The sequence below is a fragment of the Lagenorhynchus albirostris genome, chromosome 18, assembly GCF_949774975.1.
Source record: "Lagenorhynchus albirostris chromosome 18, mLagAlb1.1, whole genome shotgun sequence".
Classification (NCBI taxonomy): Eukaryota; Metazoa; Chordata; class Mammalia; order Artiodactyla; family Delphinidae; genus Lagenorhynchus; species Lagenorhynchus albirostris.
The window spans coordinates 18,866,757-18,890,718 of record NC_083112.1 but is presented as its reverse complement, the minus strand read 5'-3'; the positions used below and the strand labels follow the sequence as shown (position 1 = coordinate 18,890,718).

The 23,962-nt window shown below is 35.4% G+C and overlaps 2 protein-coding genes across 8 annotated transcripts in view; one reads left to right on the top strand and one right to left on the bottom strand.

Annotated features, from left to right (window-relative positions):
• RB1 (RB transcriptional corepressor 1) overlaps positions 1–23,962 on the top strand; it is a 146,893-nt gene that overhangs the window by 78,415 nt on the left and 44,516 nt on the right. The gene's annotated exons all lie outside the window — the stretch shown is intronic.
• On the bottom strand, positions 10,908–12,793 carry LPAR6 (lysophosphatidic acid receptor 6). Its single transcript, XM_060128790.1, has one exon. The coding sequence runs from the start codon at positions 12,130–12,132 to the stop codon at positions 11,098–11,100; it is 1,035 nt and encodes a 344-aa protein (XP_059984773.1). The 5' UTR covers positions 12,133–12,793; the 3' UTR covers positions 10,908–11,097.

Below are 23,962 nucleotides of genomic sequence, written 5' to 3'. Positions count from 1 at the left end.
TCCTGTACTTGCTAGATTTAGAACATGATTAAAGAAAACTTACAATAGGAAACAGCTGTATTTGTGTCTCACTCTTTCAAAAAAACTTTTTATTATTCTTGCTCGGTTTCATTGTTTCTTGCCTCCATTAAATTATAACAGATAACTTCTCTTAGATTTTGATTATACTCTTTAAGAATTCTCAAAGGCTAACATTTGTCTTTTAGATTTTGATTATACTCTAAGAATTCTCAGGGACTAACGTAAGTCTATCTTGCTATCTTTTGTTTCATTTCCTTTTTAGAATTTAATATCTGGTCATTTTTATCCTCATTAATAAAGTAATAAAAAGTATTATTTTTATTACTATGTGGTCATTATACTTACCCTTTCCATGTTTTAAGATAATTTAATAGTCTAAAAGTTTTATTTACAGATTAAGTAATGCTAGTTTTTATAACTTAAGTTTTACCATTTTGATTTTTTTCTCTTAAACATTAAAATGAGAGAGGTAAAGTAAAATGACTTATCTTTTACTAATACATGAGTAATAAACAAAAATGAACATAGGATTCCCTAATCCAGTACTGAACTCGTGAAAATATAAACTTATTCTTGAAAATATAAGCTTTTGCATTATCTTTGTAATAGGCATACTGGACACTTTTAATACTGTGTACTTTTAGACCAGAACCTAACTCACGTATTCGAACAGGGTTGTCTGAACATAAACCTTTTCACAGTTCAGTTTCAAATAAAGAATGAATAGCCTGAGTAGATGGAGATGGGTAAAAATTACCATAATAATGCAAAAATGATATTCCTGACCTTTGTAATTATTTCTCTAGGAACAACTCTGTAATCTCTTGTAGACAAACTATTTATACATGGCCTTTTTTACTTTTTAGCACATGTCCATACTTTTTCCTTCGCTTAAGTAGCTAAGATTATATTATGTGTGTTTCAGTCTAAAGAAGTCTCATGAGACCACAACACAAAGTATAGCAATTTTTCCACAACAATTTTGAAACCAGTTATTTTGGCCATAGCAAAAATTACATATGTGACATATAAACCAAAAGGTGTAATTTTTTTAGCTCTGTGTTTTAAGTACTATTCATTTTTATTTAAATAAATGGCTGCTTCTGTTTTCATCAAATAGTATACATAAAATCCTTCTTCCTGAAAAGCCTAAATTTTAGTCCAGTGTAAATATTTTAAACTCATGTAATTAAATACATTTCTTTACTTTAAAATAAAGAATTATAATAAAATGATTCATAGATTTTTATGCCCTATTAAAATATGAGCTAACAATTAGTAATTGATTAAACAGTTGGAAAATTATCATTTTTTAAAGAAAATTAAATTGAAGATTATATCGTTCATAATATAAGAATTTGTTTTGTTTTGATGAAAAAGCCCTTTGCATGTTATTTGTTAGCAACAATGAAAGGGTTTAAGTAGTATAACTTTTTCTTGTGTAACTAAGACTGTGTAATTGCTTTTAAAAACAAGACTATCTCTGGTTTAAAATAGCAAAATGACCACACATTTTTACCTCCTTTCTCCCCCAAAACCCTACACAAGTGACAGAAAAGGGAAGAAACCACATGGCAGTGAATTTCAGCAGTACCAAGACTATGAAGTGGGAAGTTTAGAGGTTAATTCAATTTTGAGGATAAAAAGTAAAAGAGGTGTCTGTTTGATGGATACAACGAAGTAGAGAAAACTACTGAATACAGTAGGTGAAGACTCTCACAGTGGAAGTGGGATTCTTAGCCTCTAAGTTCAAAGTAATAATAGAAGGTACAGAGAGTGTGGCAGTAATCAGGAGAGTTTTTCTAAAGTGCTGTCTGCCACCGGCTCTCAAACTTTTGCATGTATCAAAAGGCTGGAGGGCTTGTTAAAAGACAGATAAAAGGGCTTCCCTGGTGGCGCAGTGGTTGCGAGTCCGCCTGCCGATGTAGGGGACGTGGGTTCATGCCCCGGTCCGGGAGAGGCCACAACAGTGAGAGGCCTGTGTACCGCAAAAAAAAAAAAAAAAAAGACAGATTGCAGGTTCCTGGGCCTAACCTCAAAGGTTCTAGGGTAGAATCCAAGAATTTGTATTTCTAACATGTTTCCAGGTGATGCTAATGCTGGTCTAGCCACCACATTTTGAGAACCACTGGTCCATGAAACATCTGGACCAATGCCTCACCCCAGGCCATGCCGGCTTATAGGAATCAGGAAAATGAACTGCCTCCCTCTGTACTAGTGAATTAGAAAAAGATGCCCCTCTGGATGCAACCACCCCTGGCTTGCTATGCAGAGTTTACAGTGAAGCCCCGTGCTTTCGTGTAGTGCACAAATTATATAGATGTATGCCTGGTCCTATCCCAGCTTCCGTGTACACATACAGGGCTGTGCTGTCCTGCTGGTGCCTGCAGGAGAAGCAGAGCAGAAATTGTGGTGAATCCAGACTTCTACAATAGACCTGAAGAAAAAAACAGAAATAGAAAGGTGATTCTGCCTAAAAGGAAAATATATAGAACTACTGTGCTGCTAGGGTATAGTTCCCTTATTTTGGTATTTTGGAGTACCTCAGTTCAGTATCTGTGTATTCATCTCTAAAAGAAAGACCAGAAAAAATGGAGGACACAAAATAATAATTTTTTAAAAATTAATGGGAGAGGGACTTCCCTGGTGGTGCAGTGGTTAAGAATCCGCCTGCCAGCGCAGGGGACATGGGTTCGAGCCCCGGACTGGGAAGATCCCACATGCCACGGTGCAACTAGGCCCGTGCACCGCAACTGAGCCTGTGCTCTAGAGCCCATGAGCCACAACTACCGAGCCTGCATGCTGCAACTACTGAAGCCCGCCTGCCTAGAGCCCGTGCTCCACAGCAAGAGAAGCCACTGCAGTGAGAAGCCCGCGCACCGCAACAAAGAGTAGCCCCCGCTCGCCTGAACTAGAGAAAGCCCGCGTGCAGCAACGAAGACCCAATGCAGCCAAAAAAAAAAAAAAATTAATGGAAGAAAAGTTTCTAAGCCAGTCAGAGATGGGAGGCATCAGATGGAGAGGGCTCATAGTACCAAGCAGGATGAATAAATACGGATACATCTTGGTGAAAATTCAGAATTCCATAGGCAATGAGAAAATTATAAAAAGGTTCTAGAGAGAAGAAGTAAATTATTTACAGTAGAATAAGATCCAGATCAGCATTGCAGTTCTTATCAGGAATACTGGATGTTTGATAAACTAGAATTCTGTAGCTGACCTACACGTCAAACGTGAGGGTAAAGTGAAACAGTTTTCAGACATGCAAGGACTTAGAAAGTTCATCTCTTAGAAATTTCATCTCTTAACATCCATTTTAAAATAAAATTACTAGAGAATATGCTTGAGCAAATGAAAAAAAGAAATCCTAGAAGGGAGAAATCATGAGACCTAAGAAAGAGTGAATCTGTCACAAGAGTGCAGAGAGGAAACAACTGGAAAATCCTAGGATGCAGCAGGCCTACAAAACAGTGATTCCAAAAGAGAAGTAAGATAATTCCATGAAGAATGTCTTCAAGACATAGTTTCTTTTAACAGCTGTATAACCTCATTTAAATGGTGGGGATTCAACAGATACAGTTTAAGATTCATAAATCGAGTAATAAGAGTTATGGTGATAACTGTAGTTATCAGAGTAGTTGTATCAGAGTACTATTGACAAAGGAAAATTTGCCTTTTTTTCCTTGGGTTTTTGAAGAATTGAATGAACTATAGGTTTGGTGAAATAAAAGTTTCTTTGCATTTTTGTGTGTGGGTACGTATGCGACATTTATTAGAACGACATTGATAAATACAGAGTAGGTACTGTGTAGGTAAATATTGGTTATTAAAAATGAATCTTCAGTCTGGCAGGCAAGTAACATCTAATTTGTTCTTAACTCTAAGCCCCTTCATTTCAATCTCTGATCCCTCTATTTTAATCCTATGTTATGTGCTATGGAAAATACAAAGTACAAAACATAATCCCTTTCCTCAAGGAGGTTGAGGTGTCTAGTTAGGAAAATAAGACATAGCCCATGTAAAAAGATAGCTAACAAAGGCAGTAAGAAGAAAAGATACCAAATAAGTGATAAAGACAATAAAAAACCTTCATTATCAAAGGTTTTGTTTAGGAGTTGAACTGGGCCTTGTAGGATGGAAAGGGTTTCATCAGAGAAGGGGGCAGACTGGGGTGGGGGAGGAGCAAGTAGTGTGTCATGTGTCTAAATATCTAGAGTCAGAAAAGTGAGAGTTATAAATACAGGACAAGTAGGGGACCAACCTGCAGTGGAAGAATCATGTTTGGAAGACAGAAACCAGAAAATTGAGTAGGTCAGGGCCATATTTTGGACAATCTGGTACTTTAAAGCTGGATTTTTCCTCTCAGTCAATGGAGAGTCTGACACCTTTTAAAATTGAACAGTAAGTGACCAGCATAAAGTGGTGATTTAATAGGTGAATCTGGTTGATCTGTCCTGGATGGGTTGAGGGAAGAAACTAGAAAGCAGGCTGAGCGAGGGAGCAACCGCAGTAGTCCCAGTGTTACATGGGAACAGTGGTGATAGTGGTTATTAAAAGGAAGGAATGGATGGACGTCTTAACTGACTAGAATGAGAAACAGTATGTGAGGCATGGCATGGACCTTACATGTTATCTAGTCCAAACCTCTTAGATGGGATGAAGGGGTCAACATAGTTATACTAGTTTGTAGCAAAGCCCTGACTAGAACTCCGGTCCATCTTTTAATAGAACTTTAAGGTTTATTCATTCAGCAGTGAATTGCAGAAACCTGTTATGTGCCAGGCACTAATAGAGGAGGAGTTCTAGGTATTTTCTCTTTCTCTCCCATCCGTGTTATCCTTAGTTTTCTGACTGTAGCACAGGAGGTGGCACACACAGCCCACAGGCCAGCCACTCGACTTCGCACATACAGTCTTATTGGAGCGCAGCCATGCTCGCTCATTTCTGTTGTCTGTGGCTGCTCTTACACTGTGATGCAGAGATGAGAAGTTGCAGCAGGATTGTGTAGCCTGCAGGCCTAAAATATTTATGTATAACCCTTGAAGAAAAGGTTTTCTGATTCCTGATGTACAATATTAACATGCTTCCCCAAATCTTACACATAGATAAGTGTCATAACCTTCCATATCTCTTCTATACTGTTTCCCATCCCGTTCCTTATTATTATTTTTTGTTTTGGTTTCTTGTGTTTCTTTTTGTAAAACAAGCAGATATATGTATGCTTTCTTATTTGGCCTTTTTCTTACAAAAAAGGTAGTATACTGTATGTACTCTTTTACACTTTACTTTTTTCATTTAACAACGCTTTCTGGAAATTACTCCTCCATATCAGTTCATAGAGCTCTTTTTAATTCCTTATTAAAGCTGCATAGTACTACACTGTGTACATGTGCAATAATTTATTCAACCAATTTTCTATGCTTGGACATCTAGGGAGTTTCCAGTGTTTTGCAGTTTCAAATAGTGCTGCACCTTGTACATATGTATTTTTATATTACTGAAAGTGTATCTTCAGGGTAAATACCTAGAAGTGGGATAAGTGTGTGTGTGTGTGTGTGTGTGTGTGTGTGTGTGTGTGTGTTAGGTATTGCCAGATTCCCATCCATTAGAGTTGTACCATTTTGTTTCCCACCAGCAGTATATGAATGTATCAATTTCTCCACAAGGGCTTCTCACTTAATTTTACCAAGTAACAACATTAAAATATTCTTCCCATCGTCATCTCCATCATTTCAAAAAGAAAGTCCATTTTAATAAGGGGGAAAGGATATAATCAAAATAAAGGATAAGAGAATCTCTTTAAATTTCAGTTGAATAAATATAGCTCTTATTGTGATTGTTTTTTTCTTTTTGCTGAAGACAGATGCATCTCTACCTTATAATCAGAGGGATGGGATTTTTTGAAATGCAAATGTAATCATGTCTGTCCTTCTACTTGAAATCCTTCAGGGCTTCCCACATCTCCTCAGATCTTAACGTGGCTATATCATGGCCTGTGTAAGATCTCAGCCCTAGATCTTCAGTCACTTTGGATTTGGTTTAATCCTTTCAATATACCATGTTCTCTCCAGCAGGGCCTTTGCATGTGCTACTCCCCTTACCACCATTAAAGGAATAGACAAGTCAGAAAAACCAGATTCTTACCTGGCTCTACCTTAACTTGTATGTGACCTTATGAAGTTACTTAGCCTTTTAGTTCTTCAGTTTCTTCTACCTAAGGTGAAGTAGTTGTATCAGATGACCTCCAGACTCTTTCAGTTTTAAATTATGAATTTACCAGAATTCATTTTGATAGGAAGATAATGGAACTCAGCACATTCACCCTATGGCTAATAACTGTAACTTTGCTGTAAAAACACATATTTGCTTCTCATTCTTTTTTTTTTTGTAGATATTCCTATTTTTATTTAGGTAAAATTGGTATATAATATTATATAAATTTCACATGTACAGCATTGTAATTTGATGGCTGGATACATTACAAAAAGATCATCACCAAAAATCTAGTGACCATTGATCACCATACAGTAAATCCCCTTCACCCAATTCACCCACCCCTTAGCCCTTTCTCTCTAGTAATCACCAGTCTGTTCTCTGTATCTATAAGTCTGTTTTTGTTTTGTTTGTTCATTTGTTTTGTTTTCTTAGATTCCACATGAGTAAAATCGTTTGGTATTTATCTTTCTCCATCTGACTTATTTCACTTAGCAGAATACCTCCTAGATCCATCCATGTTGTCGCAAATGGCAAGACTTTTTTTTTTTATGGCTGAGTACCATTTATTCAAACAAATATATAACAAATTCTTTATCCATTAATCCATTGATGGGCTTTTAGGTGGTTTCCATATCTTGGCTATTGTAAATAATGGTACAGTGACCATAGAGGTGTATGTATCTTTTCAAATGAGTGTTTTTGTATTCTTCAGATAAATACTCACAAGGGGAACAGCTAGATCATATAGTAGTTGTATTCTTAATTTTTTGAGGAATCTCCATACTGTTTTCCATAGTTGCTACACCAATTTACATTTCCACCAGCACTGCAGGAGGGTTCCCTTTTCTTCACATCCTCATCAACACGGTTTGAGAATAGTCATTCTGACAGGTGTGAAGTGATATTGTGGTTTTGATTTGCATTTCCCTAATAATTAGTGATGTTGAACATCTTTTCATGTTCCTGTTGGCCATAAATATTTATTTAACTTTAATTATTTTCAAAAGGTATCTGATTGGTTGAATCTATATGAGTAAAGCAAGTTTTGAGTTTGAAAACTGATTATTAAATTCATGAATTATCTCTACTTCTGCAGTCCTGCATCTTGAATTCTGTTTTGGCCACTGCTTCTAGCACTGATAATTTTGTACGCTTTTAAGGAGTTACTGGAATAAATCCTTTTTTTTTTTTAAATAAATTTGTTTATTTATTTATTTATTTTTGTCTGTCTTGGGTCTTTGTTGCTGGCTTTCTCTAGTTGCGGCGAGTGGGGGCTATTCTTCATTGCGCTGTGTGGGCTTCTTATTGCAGTGGCTTCTCTTGTTGCAGAGCACGGGCTCTAGGCGCATGAGCTTCAGTAGTTGTGGCTCACGGTCTCAGTAGTTGTGGCTCACGGGCTTTAGAGCGCAGGCTCAGTAGTTGTGGCGCACGGGTTAGTTGCTCCGCAGCATGTGGGATCTTCCTGGACCAGGGCTCGAACCTGTGTCCCCTGCATTGGCAGGTGGATTCTTAACCACTGCGCCACCAGGTAAGTCCCTGGAATAAATCTTTTTGAGAGATGGAGGAAGGGGAAAGACTTGCTAAAAAAGTTTGCCTGGAGTTAATTTCATACTCTTTAATTATCCCTGTCTGTTGCCCTGTTTAATTGATATTCTTTGTACTTTTATAAAATTGACTGTCAAAAAATGGGTAGCAGACATCAAGAAAAAAAGATGAAGAAAGAGATAAAATAGAAATTTGAGAATTAGTGATTTTTAGGACAGTGTATATGTTGATCTCTGGAAAATGCTATTTAAGAAATATTGTTGATCATTAAATAATCTTGTTGATTTAAATATATTCTGTGTCCTTAAATTTGTCCATTTGTTCTTTTTAATTTGGAATTTATTTCTTAGAAGTCATGTTATAAATGGATGATTTGGTTTTCAGGATAGCTCAAAAGAGCTTTTTAAAAACAATTTCCCTTAGGATTACCTTAAGATTCATCCACTAGGAAGCACTATTTATGAAATCTTATATATAAAAGTTCATTCACAACTAAGAGCACACAGGTCACATCTTCCCTCATTTGTGACATCTGCGGTTGGATTTGGCATGCAGACATTTAAAAAGTTTGGGTGTTGGGAGATAGTTAAGATTTTGCAAGGCATTGCAAGGCATTAATACATTGACAAAAGACCAAGTACCTCGTTCATCAGAGGTCCAAAATTGCAATTGCTTCAGATTCTTGCTAGCTGCATACCAGTCATAAATTAAATGTTTCTCAATTGGGTATATGAAATTTGCTGATGTTCAGTTTTCTATTTTATGTTCCTCAAATGAGTGACTGATTCTTTAAATACCAATTCTATAATTAAGATTTATACCTCAAATTTACTTTCGGTATTTCGAATGTAGAATATGAAGACAAAACGCCTTGATAAAGTAGTGTCTTAAGTTCCTTTTAATGTATGGATATAATACATATATTTTCATACATTGTTTTGGTAAACTAGCTACTTGGTTGATATTTTCTTAGAAAAGATCATTTCTAAGTTCAGAGCCCATCATTAGGATGCTGGAAAGCTGTTTTCCACACCTCGAAACTTTTTTCGTCTTACTTCTTTTACTTTGAGGGAAGTTAATATGGAAAGGAAGATTAGATAAATTATCTACTCTTTTATAAAGATGTTAAAAACAGTGGGCACAGTGTCTGCGGGGCGGGGTGGGGGGTTGTATTGTCACTCTAAGGAAACAAAAAGTGAATTCTCAGAGTTCCTTAAATACAGGTTTTCTGGGTAAAGGGGAAAGAGAAAACCTTCTAAATGTATAATTTACTTTAAAGTGCAGTGCTAACAGAGGAAAATAACTTTAGTACCCTTTCTGTCCCTGTAGTTAAGATTTACCCAGGATTTGAAGTTCTGGATAAGAAAACTAATATTTATCTGTTATATATTACTTTGTGAAGAATCTTATAAAACTTTTGATTCATCTTCCTGTTGACAAGCGGGCAACAAAAATTTCTCCAGTGAGCACAGTAACAACAACTATCTGATGACTATTTTGCTTGTATTTTAAAATAGCATCCATGCTTTGAGATCTTGCTTACAGATATTTAAGCCGAGGAAAGTTCTGAGAAATCTGTTACAAACTCACTGCCCCTTTCTTCCACATCGTTAAGTTGTTAGTTGCTTTCCAACTGAAAAATGTGTTTAGAGTGCTTAATGTATTTGTTTTATCTGAAGAATATCAAATAAAATCACTTCAGCATCAGTTGAAGAAAACATGTTTATAACATATATACTTCTATTGGGATATAAAGAACTATGCTTAATTTCTTCACTAGTTTTTTTTTTTTTTTAGGGATTTATTTTGCTTCAGGTTTATCTAAAGGAAGTTATAGCTCTGTAAAGAAAATCCCCCACTGTTATTTTTTTGAAAACAGGTTTGCTTATTTAGCTTACTTACTTACTATAATTTATTTGAAGTCATTGCAGCTCAAATCCAGAGAACAGCAAAAATCAAATTTAAATCTTTAAAACAAAGAGTGTTTGTCCAAAGTTGTATTCAGGACTTGGAAGATTGAAAATGTAAAAATCAGATACGTTGAATGCTAAATTTAATTATATGTCTTTCTTCTCAAGTAAAAAGAATATTTTTTTAGCTAACTTTGGAAAACTGCTTGAATTTGTAAAAAAAGATGTGTTGGAAAATGAAAAAGTTTCAGTGTAATTGGTGCTTTATATCTAAATTATAGCTCAAAGCAATACCTTTTTTATGTTTAGTGAAATGAAAATGTAATTGTACTTAGTTATTTGGCCCTGCAGTTTTGCTGCTTTTTATAGAAGGAACTATGTCCTTACTTCATAGATTATTTTGACATACAGTAACATTTTGCCTACTTGAAATAATATATTCAGCTATTCAGTGGCTTCAGTGGTCAAAAGATATATATTGATCACTTTCTAAGTGCCAAGTATTATAGCTCACTATCTAGGTTGCTTCTCATATCTAAAATACTTAAAATACAGGTTATTTATTGTGACATAAATATACCTTTAAAGTGTACCTGTAATAGTATTTTCTTTTAATTTACTTAGCAAAATAACATTTTGTTAGTTTCCTCCTTTCTCAGTTTTTGTGGCATATATCATTTTTAAATTGGCTGCTGTTAAATGCAGAAAATGGATCAAAAGAGTAATTTTAAAACATACTATACTGTGTGGATAGCATCTGCTTTTTACGAATTGCATACAAAGACAAAATCCTAAATATTATCTCTGAGCGTGACTGCTTGAGAGCCTCAAATAGTGTCAGTATGTCATTCTACAGAACACTACATTCTTTACTGTTTTTTGAAAAATGCTGTAAAAACGCTTACTGAATATTTCAAATTTCTCTTTCTCATTTATGTTGTTATAGTTTAAGAAACATGATTAGTAGTTTCAATTCAGATTGAAATCAAAATTAGATATATACTGAATAAAAGTATTAAACACTTAAATGAAACTTTTAATATTTGTTAATTATCCAGTATAAAATTACTAAGACATTCAAAGACCATACAGATGGTCACCACATGACTTACATCATAGTTTCTTTTAGAGTTTGAACAACTTTAGGGATTTTTTTTTTTTTAATGAAGAGGAAGGTACAAATCAAAATGGCTCAGAAAAATAAAATGGAGTATATACAAGAGTAGAATACGTTTTAATGCTTAACACATTGAATACATTTTTTTAAAATGAAAACTTTAAAATGTCCACATGTTTATTTTCTTTCAGAGGTGGAGAAATAGTTGTCCAAGAAAACACTTTTCACAGTTGAAGGAACTTGGAGGTTCTGTCCCAGTGAAGTCCCAGTGGTTTTATTTAAGGCAGCTTATATTGTAGATTCGTTGTCAAATATCTTATTTTTTAAGGTCTGTAGGTTATGTTGAATAAAGTTCTCTGTGCCTTGAACTTCAGAGAATCTGGAGTCGCTTCTCCTGGTAGACCAGTTTTTCATTTTTATTGAATTCTGAATCGTGTCTGACGTGAAGTAGTAAACTATAGGGTCAAAGCAACAGTTTAAAACAGCAATGCAGAGAGTGATTGGGTACATGGTCCTTACCGCTGTTGCTGCTGAGCAATTAACAAAGGTCTGTGTTCTCATAAGAGAATATAAAATAAGGTTGATGTTGTAAGGCACGAAACAGAAACAGAATATGACCAAATGTACAAAAATCATTCTTAAAACCTTAGTTTTGTTTATTTTGCTTCTACTTAATGTAAGAGGTTTATTTAAAGTTCTTAGCACCATACTAGAACAAGTTACGTTTAAAATTAGAGGAATAAAAAATCCCACTATTTCGATGAAAATTACAATCCTTGAGAGATATGTTTTCCATGTGGCTTCTGGGAAATTTTCAAAGCAGGCTTCTGAGGTATTGTTACCCTGAGAGTGGGTAGACTGAAAAAAAACTGCTGGTGCACTTCCTCCCATCACAGTTAACCATACAGCAATGCAAACGATTTTTGCATTTCGTTTGGTTCTTAGAGTCTTTGACTTAAATGGGTAGACGATTGCCAGAAATCGGTCGGCACTAATACAGGTTAAGAAAAGAATGCTTCCGTACATGTTGGTATAAAACAGCATCACTGAAATTTTACAAAGTAAATCTCCAAATGGCCAATTCCGTGTTGCAAAGTAAAATATCCTGAAGGGTAAAGTAAAAACGAAAAGCAAGTCTGACATTGCCAAGTTAATCATATATGTTGTTGTTTCATTTCGCACTTTGAGAGCGCAGACGAAAATGTGTATGGCAACACAGTTGGATATTAACCCAAGCACAAACACCATGCTAAACATGCACCCGTACAAAGTGTACTTAAAGGAATCATCATAGACGCAGTGGGAGCTGTTATTGCTTACCATTATAAAGTCACGTCCAGTTTACAGTGTTGAAGTCCTTTGGTCAGCTGCGGTCTCCTTTGGTATTCAGATTGTGACCCCTTTATAACCTCCAATGTATTTGCAAATCCTTTGGATCTTTGCGTGATTTTATAAATATTTCTTTTTCTTCCAAAAGAGACATGAAATTTGTTGCTGTAAAGTTTCCACTTGGTTCTTCAATAAGAAAATATTTTCATTTTCAAATCTCCAGAAAATCCGTGATTCCAGGGCTACGTTTAAAAAACGCAGTCAGTGAAGCCAATCCATTGGATTATAAATTTTAAATAAAAGCTGTGTTCTGAGATGGAAGAAAAGTATTCGTCTGGTAAACTTCAGTTTCAGTTGTTAAGATGAATATTCCAAAATGAAAGTTTCTTTATGCTCCAGAATGTTTAAGCTAAAGTTAGCAATCTTATTTTGCTTTTCAACACAAAGTTTCAGAGACTTAAACATTCCCAGTTCGGTGTCATTTACTTCTTTCTCCTTCCTTCTAAATGAGGTTTTCCTCTTCCGTATTCCTGCAGTGGATCCCAGATGGTGGTAAGCAGAGGAGTCTTTCAAAGGTTCCGAAATAAATTCCTAAGCGTGTTAGCTCTTGCTGAATCGAGGCCTTTTCCTCGGTTACCAGCTGTATTGTGAGATGGGCTTTCTCTGAAGAGAAAACGAAAGGCGTGCTAGATTTGTAGTATGACATCACAGGAAGAAGAGGCTGGACTTGGACAAAGAAAGGTTTCAGCCCAGTTTGTTTGCAGTTCCTTTAATCTGATAACGTGTCTGCTGGGAATACACCTAGGAGGCTTGCAAAGGGCCACTGACTGTTTAGCTGAGCAGTCTGCCCATTACCTCTTTTTATGCAGAAATGCCTCTGGAATGTTGGCCACCTCTCAGGGAGTTTTCTTTTCTTTTTTTTTTTTCTTTTTATTCTTTCTTTCTTTTTGGTAGTAGTAATTGAGAGAGGACAAAAATCAGTATGTGATTGCTTTTGTGTTTTGGATATGACTTTTTTTTGGAACTAAAATGTGTATGTGTATTTATAAACTGAAATTGTTAGTGATATCTTAATATGACATTTTAAAAATCTGTTTACTGACTGTATAAGAAAAATTGAATCGTTAGTTATAAAAAGGATTTGAGTTGAGAGACCAAGTTTTGCCACTCTTGGCTTCTGTTTTCCATAGTTGCTCCTCAAGATTTAATTTAATTCCCATGATTGTGAGTGGCTCCAATCCTGGATCTCTTTACTTTTTGATAAACAATTTTCTCACATTCTTACCTCTTTCCTATAAAATTAAACTAATATTTTATAGCACTTCCAATTTTTTAAATCACTTCCACCAAAGAATAAACTTTATTTTATTTTTTATAAATTTATTTATTTTTGGCTGTGTTGGGTCTTCATTGCTGTGCACAGGCTTTCTCTAGTTGCAGCGAGCGGGGGGGCTACTCTTCATCTTGGTGTGCGTGCTTCTCATTGCAGTGGCTTCTCTTGTTGCAGAGCACAGGCTCTAGGCACGCGGGCTTCAGTAGTTGCAGCATGCGGGCTCAGTAGTTGTGGCGCACGGGCTCAGTAGTTGTGGCTCACGGGCTCTAGAGCACAGACTCAGTGGTTGTGGCGCATGGGCTTAGTTGCTCTGCGGCATGTGGGATCTTCCCAGACCAGGGCTCGAACCCGTGTCTCCTGCATTGGCAGGCGGATCAAAGAATAAATTTTAAAATGTTTATGTTTGGTGTGGTATTAATCTTACAGAACAAAATTGTGTCTTTTAACAAAAAATTTTTTGCCTAAATTCATTGAAATAAATTTTGGAAAATAAAAGTTATACTACTTGGCTAAGTTTTAGGTTTGGAATTTTAATTCCCTCCAGCCCTCCCTTTACCCCTCTTAATATGACATTAACTATGTATTGGAATATGGGTCAGATTTTGTTTTCATTTAAAAGCTCATGTGAGTGGTTTCTCTCTATGTATTTAAAGTATACTCATTTTTTAAAGCCCAAAGAAATCAGAAGAAAGTATGTGTGGGAAAGGGGTAGTTGAATGTAGATGTTATTTCCTCAGGGATTGAGGATATCACAACCTGTGGACACATACATGTTTCTTTTATTTTAAATTACCATTTTTCAGAAAAGGCTATATCCAGTTGTGGTTTACTGTTATTATTTTTTAGTTTGGTTTCATTTGGGCTGAAGCCCTTCCTTTCGAGTATCAATTAAGGAAATTTGAGAAATTTAAGAGCAGTTTATTTTTCTTTCATAAATTACTTAGCTAATTTAAAACTAATATTTTTCAGTAACGTGTTTTGTGCTGATTTTGTACCTTTTTAATTTGGGCTTCACTCTCATGCTTAGCAACTTTTGTTGTTTGTTGATGAATCTCCCCCTGAATTATAATCTATTTTTGTTGTTTTGACTAGGAAATTTACCTATAATCAAGTGACACAAAAAAATATGAGTATTACTTACAACCAATAAACTTAAAACCTTAAGGGCTGAATTTCTTTGTATCATGTTGATATGGAAAAGAGGTAGTGTGTGTTCATATAAGAAGACAGGTGGATACCTAGAGTGAACAGTAATGAAGAGAGTAGTTAATGAGCTTGTGTTCTTACTGGAGAAAAATTTCTGTTATAGTTTCTCAGTAATCGACTTTCAGATTGATAATCTCTTCTCTAGTCATCATTAAATAATGAAATTTAAGCAGTTATATGCCCTGACTTTGTTTACTTTTACCTTCATTTTGAATATGGCATTGTCCCATAAAACGTACTAATTCTACATTGGAATATTCTTCCACATGTTGATGATGTCATTCACTTGACTTAATGCTCACTTAACTGTTCATTTGTAGTTTTTTCATGTTTGAGTTACTGGTGCTTAAAAATAGATCACTGTTCGTTGAATTAAACTTTTTTTTATTATCAGTATATTAGTATATGTTTGTATTTCCAGTTTTACACAATGCTTGACCCTTGGTGGATACTCACATGTTTGCTGAGGAATGAATTATACTGATAAACTGGAATTTTATTGAGAGTTGTTTCTACTGAGGAAGAGCAATAGCAGAAGGACTATATGTTTTAACAGGAAGAAGATCATTGAATGCTAGATTTTTCAAGACATTTAATTTGACTTCTAATTAAGGAGCCAAAGTGAAATTAGATACCTTTAAAATTCCTTAGGTTAAGATTTGAGAACCGTAGAGTAACTGCTTACAAAAGGGAGTTAAATGAATCCAAGGACTCGAGGATCTTTAATAGTTGCTTTTGTATGTGATAGAGACCAAACCAGTTTAGTGTGAGATTTGTATACTTCTAAAAGTTAAGTCTAGGAATCAGGTGGTTTCTTGAATGAGTTTTTTTAGGGGGTGAAATGACTACAGCTGATTTGAAATTTAATGAATCTCATTATATAACTCATCACTTTACAGATTTTTATTACATCAAGAAGCCAGGTCAATAACCAGCTAGCCTATAAAGTACATGTTTTATTCATCACTATAGTAATGGTATAGTTGTGTTTTAGTTGTGTAACTTATTTTTTGTTATCGGTTTGAGAGAGAGTACTCTGTTAACTATTATGAGTTTAAGGATATGAGTAACTTCTGAGTTCTTATCTAAATTTCTGCTACAACTGTGGCTTTGAGAAGGCAAGAAATCTGACTTTTTCATACCTGATTGAAAATAGGCTTTGGTCTGTCATACAGAGTGAAGTAAATCAGAAAGAGAAAAACATATACTGTATGCTAACACATATATATGGAATCTAAAAAAAAAAAAAGTGGTCCTGAAGAACCTAGGGGCAGGACAGGAATAAGGATGCAAACGTAGAGAATGGACTTGAGGATATGGGGAGGGGGAAGGGTAAGCTGGGACAAAGTGAGAGAGTGGCATGGACATATATACACTACCAAACGTAAAATAGATAGCTAGGGGGAAGCAGCCGCATAGCACAGGGAGATCAGCTCGGTGCTTTGTGACCACCTAGAGGGGTGGGATAGGGAGGGTGGGAGGGAGACACAAGACGGAAGAGATATGGGGACATATGTATATGTATAGCTGATTCACTTGGATATAAAGCAGCAACTAACACCATTGTAAAGCAATTATACTCCAATAAAGATGTTAAAAAAAATAAAATAAGACATGGGCAATTTTTCATCAAACAAAACAAAACAAAATAGGCTTTGTTGAACACCCGTTATAAACAAATAATGTGTAAAGTGGGCTCCTCAGCCATTCTTCCTTTCTGTTCTTTTTCATATTGGTTATTTCTAGCCTTGATAGTAATACCAGTTTTATGTTGTCCCTTTTTTATTTTCTCTGCTATCTTTTTAGACTAACCCTGTCACTCTTATCTATATAGTTGTTATGGTGTCTTATCTTGTCTTACTTCTAGTCCCACCAGTTTCCCCTGCCAGACAGACACAGATCAAGTCATGAATGAATCAACTATTTATTGATTTATACCCTTCTTGCTTCCAAAAAGGATTTAAAGCAGATTATAATTTTAAAACTGTCCAAACTGATGAAACTAAATATTTAAGATTTTTATTTTATAGAAATTATACCTACATTTAAGAAGTTTAAAAAGAAAGTCAGTGTGGAACAGTTAAAGTTTTTAAATGTGAGAAATGTGAGGAAAATTATTCTAAATATTAGTCATATCCATTATCCTAAAAATTATTCATTTTGAATGTAATAAATGTTTGCAAAAAGCAATAAATAAAAATCTTAAAACACAAATTCATTAACACATTAGTAAAAGAATAAAAGCCAGTACAACATGGGAAAGAGAAGGGTGGGAGGAGCAGTGTGAGAAGGGCAGAAAAATCTAGGCTAAGGGGAACTGCTGCATTTGACACAAGGCAGAAAAGGAAAATATAGTAGATTATGTAGTTTTCATTTAATGAAAGAAAATGTTCCAGGGTGTCAAGGAAAAAACTTTGCTTTATCTCAGAAATATATTGTGAATCTTTACACATGAACCATAGCAGATTGTGTTCTAATGGTAGAACGTGTGCCATTTCTTGTTGGCCCTCAATTTAGGAAAAGCACCCAATGTCAAATTGTGGTTCTGGGAGAATGTATTATTTGTTGGAAGATTAAGATAGTCCAAATATATGTGGTAGTGTGGTTTATGCTGAAGCAAATTTGACAATATAGTGCAAAGGATCTCACCTGATGACCTTAAAATCGCTGAAACCCCTGTTGTATACACTCTCCTGGGGACAGGTCTTGTGGCTTTGATTAGATTCTCAAACAAGATTATGACTAAGAACAGGTAAGAAACCACAGTCTAAAGAAATGAAGGATTAGCAAATCCTGTAGGCTATTCCACTGAAGTATCTGGAAGTTGAAATCTTTTGAAAGTCTTTTTCTATGGATAGCCTAAAAGGAATCTTAAACTGTTAGTTGCTAATGCAGATTCTTTATAAATGAAGTTAAGATGTGTGTATGTAGGCAATTAAATGTTAATCTGTGTATTTATTTATTTATTTATTTTTGGTTATTCTGTCCTTTTTACTTTTTCTTTTTAATTTATTTATTTATATTTGGGTGCGTTGGGTCTTCGTTGCTATGCGTGGTCTTTCTCTAGTTGCGGTGAGCGGGGGCTACTCTTCGTTGCAGTGCGCGGGCTTCTCATTGCAGTGGCTTCTCTTGTTGTGGAGCGCACAGGCTTCAATAGTTGTGACACGCAGGCTCAGTAGTTGTGGCTCGCAGGCTCTAGAGCGCAGGCTCAGTAGTTGTGGTGCACGGGCTTAGTTGCTCCGTAGCATGTGGGATCTTCCCAGACCAGGGCTTGAACCCGTGTCCCCTGCATTGGCAGACAGATTCTTAACCACTGCGCCACCAGGGAAGTCCTCTTTTTATTATAAATAGGAAAGTAAGAAAGTGTTGTGTTAAGAGCAGAAGCAGAGAATCAGAGAAACTTAATATGCATTCACTTGACCTTTCTAGGATTCTAGCTTCTTGGCTGTATAGTGAGGGAGTTGGACTGTTCAAAGGTGCTTTCCTGTTTGTATATCTGATTCCAGTTCTTTGAATGCTTAAGCTTTTAGGTTGGGTTTTTTCACTCTTAGGTATAACAAATCAAGAAGTCACTTTTCATTCTTTATGTTTAAGGATTTCTAATTTTGAAACCAGTTTGTATATGTACAAGAATTATTCTTTGCTTAAGCCAGGAGTCTCATTGTATGAGAAGAGTTTTGTTAATATCTTATCATGCTGTCAAGATTAAACATTTAAAAGAAAGCCCTTCCTTTATATTTCTATAACATTCTTCTCTAAAAGACCTTTCTTTTCCAAAACACAAACAAGATACTATGTTCTTTTACTATAAAATTGATCAAAGAGGAATTGTTCAAAACTTTAAAGTATTCTCTCATTAAAAGTTTTGATGGCCGTAATTGGAGTTGTACCTAAAATAACGTTGAGAATATGAGATACATAAAAAAAATGGATGAGAAAGTATGTGAAGTAAATATGTTCAAGTTTAAAAGAAAGTGTGGAACAGTGAAATTTTTAAATGTAAGAAAAATATTCTAAATTTATTTTATTCATTTTGAATGCAGCAAATGTTTGCCTTGATGAGAAGTGTTTCTTCAGGGCCTTTTTCCATCTCAAATTTGTACCTGTGAAAACAGTTTTCTCGTTTTGGATTTTTCTGAAGCCTGTTAATGATAAATTTTCTATTTAGATTTAGAAACAAAACTTTCTCAGCTTGAGAAAATATTTATAATTTATCTTGATAGAATATGTTTATTTTATATAAAAAGATCTTTTAGCCTAACAGGAAAATTTATTAAATTCTAGACAAACTTAGTATTACTATATTGATACCATTTGAAAATGATTTACCTTTCTGTCATTACTGCAAACACTTAACACTTTATGTTACTCTTTACTGGAGCATGAGTCATCTGCCCAAGTTCAAAGCGTTGAATCAGCTTGTAGGGTTGGGTAGGAGTAGAAGAAAGATTTAAAAGGTAATGGATAATGGTTTATAGCAAAGTAAAAGTGCACGGGAATGATGCTTGTAGCAGGTTCAAGCAAAGAGATAAAGGAAATTAAGAGAAGCAGGAATGCGGTATAAGACTTAAAACTTGAGCAAGCATGTTTATCACTGTCAGCACTTGAGTTGTCCCTTCCTCCTTTTTTCCTGTCTTCCTGTTCCCCATTCCTTCATTTTCCCCTCTTAAAATCTTATCCCATTTTTCTGTGGAGACCTTTCAATCTCATCAATTCCTTTTCTGTACTTCCACAGTACTTAGTTAAAATGTCTCACTTTTAAGACCTATTCATGCAATCACTTAGGGTTAAAAAACAAAGAAATAATTGCAGTACGGCTAACAACATATGTTTGTACAGCATGGAGATGAGAGTCAACCAAGTCAATTAAAAGGTCTTCAGAGCAGATGATGTCTAGAGAAGGCTAGCCTTTAAAGTTGAATAAAAGTTTCCAATTCCAAGTCTTAAAGACTAGAGCTGTGCCTGGTAATAATGTCGGTATAGTCCCACATACGTATAGTCATGTCTTTCTCAGCCAAAAACACAGAAAATGATTTGAGTGACTATCTCCTCAATTCTCTCAAGAATGCCTCATAACTAGTTTCACTCTAAATTCCTAGAAGAGGAAGAATATATAAATTTGATTAAATTTCTTTTTTTCCTTTTTTTTAATTTTTACAAGTGACAGATTTTTAAGATCTAGTTCCGTGAACACTATTGCAAATACATTTAAAAGCAGAAACACATCTGACTTTAAGCATTTATGTAGATGTTTTGCTTTTAACCCAGCCAGAATTCAAAGAAGAAGATTGACTCTTTGACAGATATTAATACCCAAAGGCATATGGAAGAATTAATCAGTAAGATTCTAAGCCACTAGTAATCCATTCCCAGAACAAAATTTCCATGATCACTTCTTTTTACTGGTTTTGCCAGTGTGTTCATTTTAATCAACTGATTTCACACTCTTGGAAATTTTGAGGATTTCCTGTCAGTGCCAGATGTTACCAGTGTTGCCTCAGAAAGGTTACAAACAAAGCCCGGAACGACTGACTCTACAAAAGGACCCCCTTTAAAGCCAAGCCTTTTGTTGTTCTAGTTTTTAGCTAAACAGAAGTGGACTGTTTCAGGCTGACCAAAAAAAAAAAAAAAAAGAAAGAAAAGAAGTTGCTGGCTTGTTGTCCTGGTTAAATGGATAGGTAAATAGGATAAGCACATTTAAGTTATTTTTCCTGCTTATGTTATCTTTATCTTTGGTATGCCGATATTTATTTGTTTATTCAAGAGCAAATATTTACTGAGTGCCAACTGTGTGCCAAGTGCTCTTCTCGGTGATAGATGTATAGCAGCAAATGAAACAGAATTCCTGAGCTTATATTTTATTTTGGAGAGACAGGCAATCAATAAACAAGCAGTTATACAGTTGGCCATATGGTGATAAGTTCTCTGAAGAAAAATACATTCAGGAGGAAAAAGGAGGTATTCTATATAGGGAGTTCTAGGAAGGGCCTGTTGATAAGGGGACACATGAAGAAAGACTTGAAAGAAGTGAAGGAATAAATCATGTGGGTATCTCAGAGAATTAACCTTTAACTGTTAAACAGTCTTATAAAAGGCTCTTCTCAATCTGTATTTCCAGCCTCATCTTCCATCACTTCACTCACCAGGTTCCTGTCCCCAAGATTTTCATGGCAATTGGAAATCTCTAAATAGTATTTCAATTTGATAAAATTCCGCATGTCTGTTTCTGACTTTTGTTTTGCATGACACATCATGAACTGGGAGTTTTGTTTTGTTTCGGTTTTGGCTACTTGACAGTGTTCTTCAAGCTGAATACTTCTAGGAAACTTACTATCTTAAATTAAAAGGATCCCCAGGTCAATAGCTGCATTTCAAGTCAGATCCCACCCTGACTTCTGTGTCCCTGGGCAATTATTAGGTTTGTCTTTTTCTCTTGATGTTTCGGCTAGTACCCTATTACCTCAAGGGACTGAATTTTCTTCTGCTGAGTTCAGTTTCCCAATAGCAGTGACATCTGACAGCCTATATTAACTTGTTGATACAACTGCCAGTTAAAAAATGTCACCCACCACCAGGTTCTACAAGAATTAAGTCCTTAGCCACTGTAGTTGTTGACCTTTAGCACCCCCTGAAAGGAGTTCAGGGCAGAATGAGGCACTCTGTGCTCTGGGAAAACTGGCAGAACAATCCTTCAGACAGTTAGATATTTTCAGGGGAAATTTTTTATGAACCTGGATTCTTGCATCTTTCCATACTTAGAAAAGCACGGAAACCATTAACTAAGATATGTGCTCCTCATGACTAGCAGCAACCTTCTACCAAAATGTGTGCTTGGTTGCAAGTACCACCTTTGCCAAAATCACATATATACTGACCTCTCCCCTTACCTCTTCAGAACAGTTTCTCAGAGCTGAGGGGTTATCTCCTGGGCTATAGTTGTCAGTAAGACACTGAATAAACTTGACTCACAGCTTTTACGTTGTACGTTTGTTTTTTTGTTTGTTGTGGGTTTTTTTGGTTTTATTTTGAAGTAGACACAACTAGGTCAGCTTTCTTTACTTTTGTTAATTATCTATCCTACATCTGGTTGAATGGACATCTAGGACCTTAAAGGTAGTTCTAGCCCACTTGTCTTTTTTCCTTGGTAACATGGTATCCTAAGTTTGGATCTACCTTCAGATTCTTGTCACCATGTCTGTCCTTCATAGAGCCAACTCTTGGCCTTACTCTCATTTTCTGACATATGACCATTATCCAGCCCTACTCGTGCCTGGAACCATGACCAGTTTTCTCTGACTCAACTCCGTTACTTTCTAAGCACATGTGACATCATTCCATGAGCTTTGTTTTTTAAAAATTTTTTTAGGAATATATTTTTTATTTATATTGTAGGAGAGATATTATTAAGGCTCTTAAAGAGTAATAATAAGAGAAATAGAATAAAATTAGCAGGAAAAAGATAATATAACTCTACTACTCTAATAAATCAACTGTTTATAATTTTCCAGACTAAAAAACTTTTAAAATTGAGATACAGTTGACATATAACATTATATTAGTTTTGGGTGTACAACATAATAATTCAATATTTGTATATATTGTGAAATGGTCACCACAATAAGTCTGATGAACATTCATCACCATACATAGTTATAATTTTTTTTCTTGTGATGAGAACATTTTTAATCTTTTAGCAACTTTCAAATATGCGCTACAGTGTTATTAACTGTAGTCACCGTGCTGTATCTTACATCCATGACTTATTTATTTTATAACTAGAAGTTTGTACTTTTTGACCCCCATCACCCTTTTTGCCCACCCTCCACCCCCTGCCTCTGGCAACCCTCAATCTATTCTCTGTGTCTACAAGCTCTTTTTCTTTTTTCTTTTTAACCCACATGTAAGTGAGGTTGTACTGTACGATCGTCCCTTGGTGTCTGCAGGGGATTGGCTCCAGGATCCCTGCAGATACCAAAATCTGTGGATGCTCAAGTCCCTTATATAAAATGGCATAACCCAATCAGCCGTTTATATCCATAGGTTCCACCTCCCACAATAGGGAAGGCCAACTCTATTTATCTTTGTCTGACTTATTTTACTTAGCATAGGGCCCTCAACTAAGAGACACCTGACAGCCTGACCTGGGGACAGTGTGCAGATTCACATAACCACCATCATAGACAAATATACTGAACAGTTGCCTCATAGAAGGAAATACACTCACATCTCTCCAGCCCCACTATGCATGTCCTAACCCCTGGCCACTATTATTCTGCCCTTTATTTCTAAAATTTCGTTATTTCAAAATATTATATAAATGAAATCAAATAGGATTATCTTTCTTCTCAGCCAAATTCTCTGGAGATTCATTTAAGGTACTACATGTATCGATAGTTCATACCTTTTTATTGCTGACTAATATTTCATAGTACGAACGTACTACAGTTTCTTTAACCATACACATATTGAAGAATATTTTTGACTATCACAAGTAAAGCTGCCATAAACATTTGTGTACATGTTTTATATAAGCATGAGTTTTCATTATTCTGGGATAAATGCCCAAAGAGTGCAATTGCAGAGTCGTGTGGTTATTGTGTTTTATTTTGTGAGACTGCCAGGTGTTTTCCAGAGTGGTTGTACCATTTTGAATTCCTATCAGCAATATATGGGTGATCCAGGTTCTCTGCATCCTTGCCATTGTTTGGGATTGCCACTATTTTTTCTTTTAGCCATTCTGATCATGTGAGGATAGTTCATTGAGGTTATAATTTACATTGCCCATCAGGATGATGGCTAATCGTATTGAATATCTTCTTCTGTTTACTTGTGATCTGTATTTCCTCTCTGGTGAAAAGTCTCTTTCATGTCTTTGCCCATTTTCTAATTGGATTGTTTGTGGGGTTTTTACCATTGAGTTTTGAGAGTTCTTTATATATTCTAGATACTAGTCTTTTGTTGGGTATGTGGCTTGTAAATAATTTCTCCTAGTCTCTAGCTTCTTTTTTCATCCTTTCCACATGTCTTTCTCATGGCAAAAGTTTTAAATTTTGATGAACTCCTGTTTATCAGTTTTTTATTGTATGGATCATGCTTTTGGTGTCAAGTCTAAGGACTCTAGATCCCCAAGATTTTCCCCCATGTTTTAAAAGTTTTATAGCTTCACATTTAATATTTAAGTCCATGATCCATTTCCAATTTATTTTTGTACAAAGTTTGAGATTTAGGTCAAGGTTAATTCTTTTTCCATTGATTTGCTTTTGCACCTTCATCAAAAGGGAATAA